Below are 12,292 nucleotides of genomic sequence, written 5' to 3' on the forward strand. Positions count from 1 at the left end.
ATAAATATATACACACATGAATAAATAAACTGATAAAGTGCAAATAACAGATAATCGGTTATTAATGTTCAGAGTTTTGTCCGAACCAAGTTTAATAACCCAATGGCTGTGGAGAAGGAGCTATTCCTGAACCTGGTCGTTGCAGTCTTCAGGCTCCTGTACCTTCTACCTGAAGGTAGCAGGGAGATGAGTGTGTGGCCAGGATGGTGTGGGTCTTTGATGATACTGCCAGCCTTTTTGAGGCAGCGACTGCGATAAATCCCCTCGATGGAAGGGAGGTCAGAGCCGATGATGGACTGGGCAGTGTTTACTACTTTTTGTAGTCTTTTCCTCTCCAGGGCGAACAAGTTGCCGAACCAAGCCATGATGCAACCGGTCAGCATGCTCTCTACTGTGCACCTGTAGAAGTTAGAGAGAGTCTTCCTTGACAAACCGACTCTCCATAATCTTCTCATGAAGTAGAGGCGCTGATGTGCTTTCTTAATAATAGCATCAGTGTTCTCGGACCAGGAAAGATCTTCAGAGATGTGCACGCCCAGGAATTTGAAGCTCTTGACCCTTTCAACCATCGACCCATTGATATAAACGGGACTGTGGGTCCCTCTACTACTCCTTCCAAAGTCCACGATCAGTTCCTTGGTTTTGCTGGTGTTGAGGGCCAGGTTATTGCGCTGGCACCATATGGACAGTTGCTTGACCTCTCTACTTATATTCTGACTCATCCCCATCAGTGATGCGTCCCACAACAGTGGTGTCGTCAGCGAACTTGATGATGGAGTTCAATGTTTCAATGTTTTACAGTTCAGAAGAATGTATGCAAACAAGACCATTGAGAAATTAAACAGAAAATCTGACCATTTTCTGGGGATGGTTTAGAGGGGTACACTAATTTTCCGTCTCAGTATTTCTCTTTCAGCAACATCACAAAAACAGATTATCTGTTATTAGTACATTGCTGCTGTTGAGAGCTCAATGTGCAGAAATGAGCAGCCATAATTCCTCCAATGACAAGTGGAGGGGGAGAGCCTAAAGAAGAGTTCTGACCTGAACGTTGCCTACCCTTGTTCAGGACCGGATTTACCTATAAGCTAGACAAGCTTAAGCTTAGGGCCTCGAGGTCTAGGGGGGCCTCTGGCCAAGGCAGGACAACTACCGTTCAACTCTAGGCGGGCCCCCCTCTCTATCTCTCTCTCTCTCTCCATCTCCCCCCGCTATCCGTGTCCTGGCCGCCGGGCTCCGCTCGCTCCTCATCCGCCGGCACGACAGGCCGCCTTGCACATGCGCATTGCTGCGGCCTGCACGTCCTCCCCCTGCACATGCGCACAACCACGGCCCGCACATCATCGACCGCCCTGCGCATGCGCACTGCAACGGCAACTGGTCGGCGCTGGGCACTTTCTCCCTCGCTTTGAATTGTGGGAGATTTGGCCGCCATGGCTGTCCGGTCACTGCCTCGCCACCAGCGCTGAAAACCAACGCGGAGGGGGCCTCACAAGTGGAACAGCTTAGGGCCTCTCTTCATCTAAATCCGGCCCTGCCCATGTTGTCCTGAGATGTTGCCCGACCCGCTCAGCTACACCAGCACTCTGCGCCTTATCCTCTAGTGACAACACTGGCCACATACAGAACTTCCATGATAGTAATGCTTTGAGACATCCTGAAAGGAATGTGATAAAAGATAAGTAACTACAAAATCTTTATTTTGAACTGTGAAGTGGCCTTTTTTTTATTTACCTTAGCAACCATTGCAGCATAAGTCACTTCAGCTCTCCAAACCTGAGGAATTGCCCAACCGACCAGTGGATCAGCCTCATCATTGTAAATGGGAATTGACTGGAATTCAGGAAAGCGTTTCTGGATCTGATGAACTGTATCCAATTCTTGCTCTATGATGTGTAGAGAACTACCAGCACCCTACCAAAATAAGGAAACAATTTAAAAAAAAAAGGACTCTGCAAGAACTTACATTTTACACAATGTCACTATCTGCTACATCAATATTACTTCATGGCTACTTCAATTTTTCAGGATCAAAGATCATATTGATAATCTTACTAACTTTGTTCTTAATTATTTAGTATATATTTGCTACCAGATAAAATGCTCATTGTACTCTCTGTAAATACTTATTGTACTTGCTCTCAAACAGAATGCCCATTGTACTTTATTTTAAGATTATTTGAGTGTAATGCACACTTGGTGATAGAAAGAAGGTAAAACTGTGCATGAAAGTACCTTCATTAAATAAATCTTTAATAGTTAATAACAATGAAATTCAATTATAAACTTTAAATAACAAATTGTGCTATTAATGCATGATGTTGTGCCTGTGCGGCATGATAGAGCTTAAATAGGTGATGCATGTACAATAACAACATTTAAAAGACATTTAGACAGATAAATGGATAGAGAAGAAGCAAGGGACAAAGTTGCAGAGGGGATGAGTACAATTTTTTAATCCTCCTTCTCTGCAACAGTAGTGGCAGAAGATTGGAAAACTGCAAATATTGCACATTGTTGTAAAAGGGAGGAAGGATATACTGTAATGGCCAGACAGTTTATCTTCAGTGGTGGACAAATGACTTGAATCTATTCTAAGGAACGGTTTCAACCTTTATTACTCCAGGCATGGATTAATCAGGGATAGTCAGCATTGATTTGTTACGGGAAGGTTGTGCCGGAATAACTTGATTGACTTTTTTTGAGAAGGAAACACAGAAAGTCGATGGGAGCAGTGCGTCTACATGGATTTTAGTCAGATTTTTGATGATCCTCAAAGCATAGGAAGGCAGCTCAAATTGAATCCAGAAGGGTAATGCTTTTAGGGAGGTGCTATGGGATAAATAAAAAATGGTTGGAAGTACAAAGAAATCTTGGAATGTGCATCCGCAGCAAAACACACAGTGCTGGAGGTACCCAGTGGGTCAGCCCGAGTCAGTCAGTATTTCTCCAGCACTCTGTGTCTTGCTCAAGATTCCACCATCAGTGGTTCCCTGTGTCTCATATGTACATCTACAGTTGGCTAAAGGTGGCAGAACAGGTCATTAAGGAGCTGATAAGTCACTGAGACAAGTCAAACCCACAGCAACATGATTCCACTTGACTTCTCAACCATTTATTTCTCAACCAATGCCCAATGCTTCATCTCATTGTCATCTATTTGAGGATTTTAGATTCTGTTGTAGATTCAAACACCAGGAAGCTCAGGGTTGCCCTGACAGACATTCCACAATTCTGCCACCTTTTTGAAGAGATTTCACCACCGGATGCATCTTCCCCTCTCATTTCCTGTCGGCATTTTGCAGGGACCAGGCCCTTCACTTCCATTCTCACCATTCTTAAGGCAATTTTTATTGCAAATGCAGACCATGGAAATATGTTTCCTTTCCCACAGTCCAGGGACCTAAACAGTCTTTCCAGGTGAAACAGCAATACACTTGGGCCTTTTTTTAATCCAGTGTACTACATTAGGTGTTCACAATATAGCCTCCTCTACATTGGAGAAGCCAAGTGCAGATTGAGAGATCACTGTGTGGTACATCTGTATTCAGTCTGCAAGGGAGATGTTGAGCTTCACGTTGACTGTCACTTTAATGCCTCAGCCCACTCCTGCACTGAGATATGGCTGTGTAGTCTCCTGTACTATCACAATGAGGCTCAATGCAAGCTTGAGGAACTGCACCTCATCCTTTGTCTGATCAACATTGCATTCTTCGACTTTAGCTAAAATTTGAATCAATATTAGCTCAGCTTGGTTTTTCTGCTATTTTTTTTTTCTCTTGGGAAGTAGAAGGTCTGATGCAAGGGAAAAATATATAGTTAGTGACAAGACCCTTAACAGCATTGATGAACATAGGGGTCTTGGAGTTCAATCCATAGCTCCCTGAAAGTGGGATCACTAGTGAATACAGTGGTAAAGAGATGTATGGTGTGCTTGCCTTCATTTGTCGAGGCATTGAGTATAAGAATCAGGAAGTCAGGTTGCAGCTATATAAAACGTTGGTTCAACCACATTTGGAGCATTGTGTGCAGTTCTGGTCGCTGCTTTACAGAAAAGATGTGATGGCTTTGGTGAATGTGCAGAAGAGATTTACCAGAGGGAGGTTTACCACACTATCAACAACTCTACCGATTTTCATGTTATCCGTAAACTTACTGAATCTTTCTTCACGTCCACTAGGGTTTGCGCATCGATCCATGATCACAGGCATCCAATTGCAAAAATAACCCTCTACCAGCTCTCTCTGTGCCCTGTTGCCAGTTTGCCAACATGCCCTGGATCCCATGGCCCCTCACCCTTGGTGAACCCATCTCAGATATCAAGGCCTTTATGTAAATCACATTTTGCGCCCTAGCCTCATTGATACACTTTGTCACTTGCAAAGAATTAAATAGTTGGTGCAGACTTGGTGAGCTTAAGGGTGTCATTCTCGTTGTATTACTTTGTGATTTATTTCAGTCATTTAAGTGATTCAAACCTATTTTAACTGTGTTTAAATGTCTCTAATCCTCAGAGTACTGTAGAAACAATTGAGAAGACTTTGATATCTCACGGTTTCAATCAGAGACTTCGGGTCAGTTGTGCAAGCTCCTAGCATCTGCTGCCAAAGGCCTGGTCTCTACTCACAAAATGTTTGCTGGTTCGATGAGCAAGACACGGGGATTTGTTTTATTCGCAGGATTGCAAATGGTTAATGTGATTGTAGGAAAGGAGAGGGTCGGGTCGTCAACTAATCGGCTTTGTCCATTTTTTATATGTTATCCCCATCCACACTGATTCTACTTTCTGTTCCTGTTCCTGTGGTACAGTTCTCTTGACTGCCTATGTTATTCTTATCATCAGCCCCCGCCCCACCACTATTCCCTCCCCAAACTCTCCAATATTTTTAATTACAATTGTGTCTTCATCTGTTGTTAAGGGTCAGCATGTTACCTAGTCTAATCCCCCTTTTCTATTGTGCAGGAAGGAACTGCAGATGCTGGTTTAAACCGAAGATAGACACAAAAGTCTGGAGTAACTCAGCAGGGCAGGCAGCATCTCTGGAGAGAAGGAATGAGTGACGTTTCAGGTTGAGACCCTTCCTGATTTATACTCATGTATAGTGTGATTTGACTGGACTGGGTACAAATAAAGCTCTTCAGACTGAGGAAGTGTCTCGACCCGAAACGTCACCCATTCCTTCTCCCCAGAGATGTTGCCTGTCCTGCTGAGTTACTCCAGCTTTTTGTATCTATCTTCACATTCCATTTATGTAAGCCATGTCCCTTTTTTTTTAATGCCATAATTTTCATACTTCTCTAAAATTATGCTGCGATCTATCCTGTTCTTAGAAAATCTACTTCTTTCTTCGTGTTTGTTTTATCAATATTGCTTACGTTGGCGCTTTGCAAACCGTATGGTTGCAGGCTTTGGGAAAGGTGCAGCTCGTTTAATTGAAGTGAATTCTCAGGTGAACGCTGTTGTTTAAAACTGCCAATAGCTTGATGACATATATATCTGCTTTTTGTCAGTTGGATCATGACATGGTTAATGTGGATTTGTGTATTACGAAGGACAGGAGAGGAATTTGTGAGAAATGAGAACCGTGTACAAATGGATTCAACGTACTCGTACAGAAACTTAGAATCAAGAAGGTTTCTGCTTTACAAAGTGTCTCTCCGACCCTGGGTTCTCAGATACCTATGTTGGGGAGAAAAGGTGGGGGTGGTGGGAAGATGGGATGAACAAACAAATATGTGTGACGTTTCTTTCTTGTGGGAGTCATCCATTACATTCTGTAATCACTGGGCTTTCATTGTGACCGCTTTTATTGCAGTTGGATGCTAGCTCTCCTGCACTTCCTCTCCATACTGTGCATGTTTTTTAATTGTTGTTTTTGCAAAATGTATTCAAAGTACCTGTACAGTAGCAATGTGAGCGATTTGTAAACTTAAAATCTGGACTTAAAGTAAATGCATCCTTGGTTGAATAATTGTAAATGTATTTGGTTACTGGAGGAATGTTTAATAATAAACCAACATGTGCTTATATATTAGCAAGTGGTTAAACTAAGAAACAATCTAGTTAGGCCCTCTGAACGTTTAAGTTATGTTAAAATGCAAAGTAATCATTTCAGTCCATGAATTCAGGCTAAACCCAGAACCAGGCAGTTCAGAAGTGAGCAATTATTTTACCAATGCAAAAGGAACATAATGTTTGCTGCACTTTGCAATGAATACACAGGATTGAAGAATAACAAAATAACTCAAAATAGGGGGCACAGATTTCTTGTAATGCACAAATACACAATGCAGCCTGCCAAAAAATAGGCTTTTAGATAGAAAAAAGATGCTCTAATGGTGATGCGGCCATTTAAGGATATTAGTAATTTAGCTGTTGTACCAATTTTTGTGAAAAAAGTAAATAGATCAACCAAATTTATTTCTTGATGAATGCGCATATGATGTGGCTTTGTGTTAGGGAAAATCGCTATATTTTCTTTTCTATATTTTTTCTAGAAAGACAAACTCCAATATATTCTATGCTGCATCATAAGCAAGAATTTGTGATCAAATCATATTACAATGATTTTATATAACCAAAATCCTCAAATAACAAGTTAAAATATGGTAAACATATAAGATATATTTAATAATGTAATAATTATTTGTTCCGATCTGTTATAGAAACGTCGAAGATCAAACAAAAAAATCCACCTTGTACAATATTACTTACAACAAAGCAGTCTATAAATAAATAATTTTTGAAGCACGTTTTGATTGGTGTAACGTGAAGCAATGTTTCATCTCTTACTTTTTTGTGTATTGCAATATAATCCAATCGTATTCCAATCTCTCCTGTAAAGAAGTTGGTTCCATTCGAGCAGTGATTTAGCAATCCCCAACAAATTGGTGAGTGGGGGGGAGGATGACATGAACCTCCAGGACCACCAAATTTAAGTAGTGTGCTTGCCTCTTTCAGTCCTTCAGAACACGCATCATAGTAGTTTTGGAATCCTAAAATCACATGTCATAAATGTTATACTTTTAATGTCGAAATCTGACAGTACGTGAAAAATTAAGCATTTTGCATAATCTGAGACCATACAGTGGCTTGCAAAAGTATTCATACCCCTTGAACTTTTCCACATGTTGTCACGTTACAACCACAAACGTAAATGTATTTTATTGGGATTTTATGTGATAGACCAACACAAAGTGGTGCATAATTGTGAAGTGGAAGGCAAATGATACATGGTATTCAAATTTTTTTACAAATAAAAAACTGAAAAGTGTGGCGTGCAAACGTATTCAGCCCCCTTTACTCTGATACCCCTAAATAAAATCCAGTGCAACCAATTGCCTTCAGAAGTCACCTAATTAGTAAATAGAGTCCACTTGTGTGTAATCTAATCTCAGTATAAATACAGCTGTTCTGTGAAGGCCTCAGAGGTTTGTTAGAGAACATTAGTAAATAAACAGCATCACGAAGCCCAAGGAACACACCAGACAGGTCAGGGATAAAGTTGTGGAGAAGTTTAAAGCAGGGTTAGGTTATAAAAAAATATCCCAAGCTTTGAACATCTCACGGAGCACAGTTCAATCCATCATCCGAAAATGGAAAGTATGGCACAACTGCAAACCTACCAAGACATGGCCGTCCACCTAAACTGCAGGCCGGGCAAGGAGAGCATTGATCAGTGAAGCAGCCAAGAGGCCCATGGTAACTCTGGAGGAGCTGCAGAGATCCACAGCTCAGGTGGGAGAATCTGTCCACAGGACAACTATTAGTCGTACACTCCACAAATCGGGCCTTTATGGAAGAGTGGCAAAAAGAAAGCCATTGTTGAAAAAAAGCCATAAGAAGTCCCGTTTGCAGTTTGCCACAAGCCATGTGGGGGACACAGCAAACATGTGGAGGAAGGTGCTCTGGTCAGATGAGACCAAAATTGAAGTTTTTGGCCTAAATGCAAAATGCTATATGTGGCGGAAAACTAACACTGCACATCACCCTGAACACACCATCCCCACTGTGAAACATGGTGGTGGCAGCATCATGCTGTGGGGATGCTTTTCTTCAGCAGGACCGGGAAGCTGGTCAGAGTTGATGGGAAGATAGATGGAGCCAAATACAGGGCAATCTTGGAAGAAAACCTGTTAGAGTCTGCAAAAGGCTTGAGACTGGGGCGGAGGTTCACCTTCCAGCAGGACAACGACCCTAAACATACAGCCAGAGCTACAATGGAATGGTTTAGATCAAAGCATATTCATGTGTTAGAATGGCCCAGTCAAAGTCCAGACCTAAATCCAATTGAGAATCTCTGGCAAGACTTGAAAATTGCTGTTCACAGACGCTCTCCATCCAATCTGACTGAGCTTGAGCTATTTTGCAAAGAAGAATGGGCAAAAATTTTAGTCTCTAGATGTGCAAAGCTGGTAGAGACATACCCCAAAAGACTTGCAGCTGTAATTGCAGCGAAAGGTGGTTCTACAAAGTATTGACTCAGGGGGGCTGAATACCTTTGCACGCCACACTTTTCAGTTTTTTATTTGTAAAAAAATTGAAAACCATGTATCATTTTCCTTCCACTTCACAATTATGCACCACTTTGTGTTGGTCTATCACATAAAATCCCAATAAAGTACATTTACGTTTGTGGTTGTAACGTGACAAAATGTGGAAATGTTCAAGGGGTATGAAAACTTTTGCAAGCCACTGTATCTGTACAAAAGATATCATCTAAGATCCAACTAAATATAACTTAACTTCTTTATTCTTGTGCTGCAGAAAATAAAATTCAATATTCTCTCGGCCCTTTTTGATGGCGTTTCCATTTATATATTCTTTTCAGAGAATCCTGTACCTGAGAAACAGGAAATTGCAGATGCTCGAATCTTAAGAAGGACTCAGCATTTGTGGAGGGAATGGGTTTATGATGTTTTCGGTCAGGACTATTCTTGTGTTCCCAGGTCATCTACATTCTTTATCGCTTTCTCATTAGGTGTAGCTTTTCTGCTCTCAGGGGTTTTAATGACAATAAATTGCATACTTTATTAATCTTCCTATTTTTGCCAATGTTTCTTTGATACTATTTGTTCAAGACATAGCTTTTGTATTAGCAGCAAATCTAAAACATCTACTTATTTTTGGAACAAGAATGGACTAGAGATAAGCTAAAGGGGAAGGTTGAATTAAAGAGGGAAGACAGAGATTCTTAATGCAATGGACATAAGGTGTAATCTAGCCTTAAGGGCCTGTCCCACCAGCATGCGATTGCATGCGTCTAGCGTGACCAAACGTGGTGGCTTGAGGCGTACGGCCTCGCGGGGCCGGTCCCACTTCCAACTGCGGAGCCGTCTGGAGTTGTGCGGGGCTGGTCCCGACATCATACTCACCAATCAGCTGGGCAGGAGGCGGGCCGACTGAATTTGGACGTCGCACGGCGTTCGGCGGTTACGTCATCACGCAACGGCATGCCGGGCGGTGACGTCATCGCGCAACGCCACGAGCTAGGCATACGCCGTCGAGACGCTGCGTTCGGCGTCGAGACGCTGCGTACGCCCGTCGAGGCGCTTTGTACGGCCTCAATGCGGCTGCGGGCCGACAGGCCGTTGCCGTGCAAATTTTTGGACAATGTCAGTTTTTCGGAGCCCCGCGCGTTGTCGGGACCAGCCCCGCCCAACTTCATACGGCTCCGGCGATCGAAGTGGGAACGGCCCCGCGAGGCCGTACGCCTCAAGCAACCACGTTAGGTCGCGCTCGCCGCATGCAGTCGCATGCTGGTGGGACAGGCCCTTTAAGCTTACCTTCACATTAAATTCTTCAAGGAATACTACATGATAAAAGTGTCATCAAAATTAAATAGTAATGCTCCAAGTCCATTCAGTGTAATTTTATACATGTTCTTACTAACAAAATAAACCCACCTGGTACTGTGAATGTTAAATTATCAAAGTCGTGATGATCTGGTTCATTCCATGTTTCAAAATTCCACTTTGACACATATGCCATACCGTACATATCTATAAGTCCATGGAAAACTTGTGTAAGTCATAAACATTTTATGAACTTCGTAATTAATATAGCTGTATCTCTAAGTTTATGACATTCTAGTGGAAAATGGCAGGCCACCAAGAGTTCAGGAGTATAATAAAGCCATAATGGAACTAAATTTATCAATAAATAAATAAATAGTATCTTGCTACTTTTTAACCACTGTTAACATAAAATTTGTATAAATCAAATAATAAATCCACGGTGAAGTGTGAAAAGTTAGAATGATACTGAAAAGACAGTCAAAGTAGCAGGGGATAATGGAAGCATTTGTAAAGGAGCATGTATATTTTGAAATCAAAGTCCCAGTTCTGTCTATGTGCGTAATGTTATGAATGAATGAATGGATGGATGAATGAATGAATGGATGAATGAATGAATGAATGAATGAATGAATGATGAATGAATGAATGGAGAGAGAAAAACTAAATTGGTTACAGAGTGATGATTTTCTGATTTACATTTAAGCACGTTTCTAGGTTTTGGGAGTCTTAAATAAGTCTAGTTTTCCTCTGAGTTTGTAATGGAATTAGGGTGAGAAGAAAATAAAATGGTTTCCCAAAAGGCACCTAAAAATCACCGTCTAAAATCTGAGTTCAATCCTCTGGAAAGTGATCTGTTGCTTTAAAGCCTGCTGTGAATACAATTTAGCTGCTACGTGCATAACACGACCTTTGATCCATCTACTCCCTTAACTGTTGATTTCAAAGAGGCTGCAATTCTTGCAACCTAACTGAATTTCCAGCATTCTTGGAGTAATAAATCTATCAAAAGCACCACTATAATCAAACTCAGCTTAATTAACAAACACCGGAGGTAGAAACACTCCAAGGTCTATTATCAGAACAAAATATGAACGGATGCCAGCATTGTAGCAACTGTGGGCACCTGTTTTGGTGTTCAATCTCCTTCTAAAATATGTGGGAACAGAACATTTTGCACTATTATGGACTTGTTTTCTACTTGTGTTTTGCATCAATCTTCTGGATTTTTTTGCAAAGCGTTTTTTTTGTGCGTTGTCTGAATCTATATGTCCGTGATACAGCTGTAAGCAATATTTTCATTGTAACTGTACCTCACTGTACTCGTGCATATGACAATAAACACTTGTTTTGGATGTTGATTGTCTTTTAGATAAAAGTATACTTATTTTAGCACAACTTTTTGGGTTGCAAGCAGAAGCCTCCACGTGATGCATCCCAGGCAATGCTGATGACAGAAACTGTACCACAGTGATTGACGTAGCCCAGCCCAATTCTGAACCAACCAGCCCCGGAGACCCACCCAGCCCGTCGGAGAGAGCCCAGACCCAGCGCAGTCGGAGACCCAGCCCATGGAGACCCAGCCCGGCGGGACCCAGACCCATCGGAGACCCAGCCCAGAGTCGGAGAGAGCCCCAGACCCAGCCCAGCCCAGAGTGGGAGACCCAGCCCAGCCCGGAGTGGGAGACCCAGCCCAGCCCAGAGCCCGGCCCGTCGGAGAGACCCAGCGCGGAGCCCAGCCCGGAATTGGAGATGTCGCCGTTGTCGTCAAACGGAAAGTGGAGACTCTGATCCCAGCGGAGGAGAATGGCCAGCCCCCGCTGTGAGTCCACATCGCACCGCCAATTCCAGCCACTACTCTCTGGTCCCCCCCCCCCCCCCGCTGGCTCCTCCCCCCTCCCCCCGTGATGCCCCCCTCTCGCCCATGGCTCTTCCGTCTTTTCTCCAAGCTCAGTCCCCCCCCCCCCCCCCCCCCCCACACATCCCTCTCCCCCATAACCCCCCCCCCCCCACACACCCCACAACTTCCCCCCGCCCCATACACACCTCCTCCCCGCCACACCCGACCGCCACACATCCCCCGCCACACCCCCCCCCCCCACACCACCATCTCCCCCCCTCCTTCACCTCCCCATCCACCCAACCCCTCCTCCCCATCTCTCTTCCCACACCCCTCCTCCCCTAACACCCCACACCCCCCCCCCATGCCACCCACGCCACTTGCCTCCCCTCCCACACATGAAGAGGAGGGGGAGGGAGTGCTCGGGGATGCGGGGAAAAGAGCCGCGCCTTTGCAGTTAGGGGCTATGGTGATTGGGGTGACGGGTGAGTGGGGAATATTGCATGGGTGCGTTGGGGACCAGGGGACCCAACGGGGGTCCCACTTAGTCTAGTTTGGTAAAACTCGATGGAGCCTTTATATTTATACAAAACAAATTTATCTTAGCAATTTATTTGTTACAGGGAAATATTAAAAAATTGCGTTGGGGGACCAGGC

At 43.4% G+C, this 12,292-nt stretch overlaps 1 protein-coding gene across 2 annotated transcripts in view; it reads right to left on the minus strand.

Annotated features, from left to right (window-relative positions):
• The window catches only part of idua (alpha-L-iduronidase), a 137,570-nt gene that overhangs the window by 49,046 nt on the left and 76,232 nt on the right, over positions 1–12,292 (minus strand). For both annotated transcript variants that reach the window (XM_055647006.1, XM_055647012.1), the window contains exons 5-7: positions 9,907–10,002; positions 6,794–6,996; positions 1,735–1,914 (exon numbers count right to left, since the gene is read on the minus strand). In XM_055647006.1, the coding sequence (XP_055502981.1) occupies positions 1,735–1,914; positions 6,794–6,996; positions 9,907–10,002 (479 nt within the window). The remainder of the gene's footprint in view (positions 1–1,734; positions 1,915–6,793; positions 6,997–9,906; positions 10,003–12,292) is intronic.

The sequence above is a fragment of the Leucoraja erinacea genome, chromosome 1 (assembly GCF_028641065.1).
Source record: "Leucoraja erinacea ecotype New England chromosome 1, Leri_hhj_1, whole genome shotgun sequence".
Classification (NCBI taxonomy): domain Eukaryota; kingdom Metazoa; phylum Chordata; class Chondrichthyes; order Rajiformes; family Rajidae; genus Leucoraja; species Leucoraja erinaceus.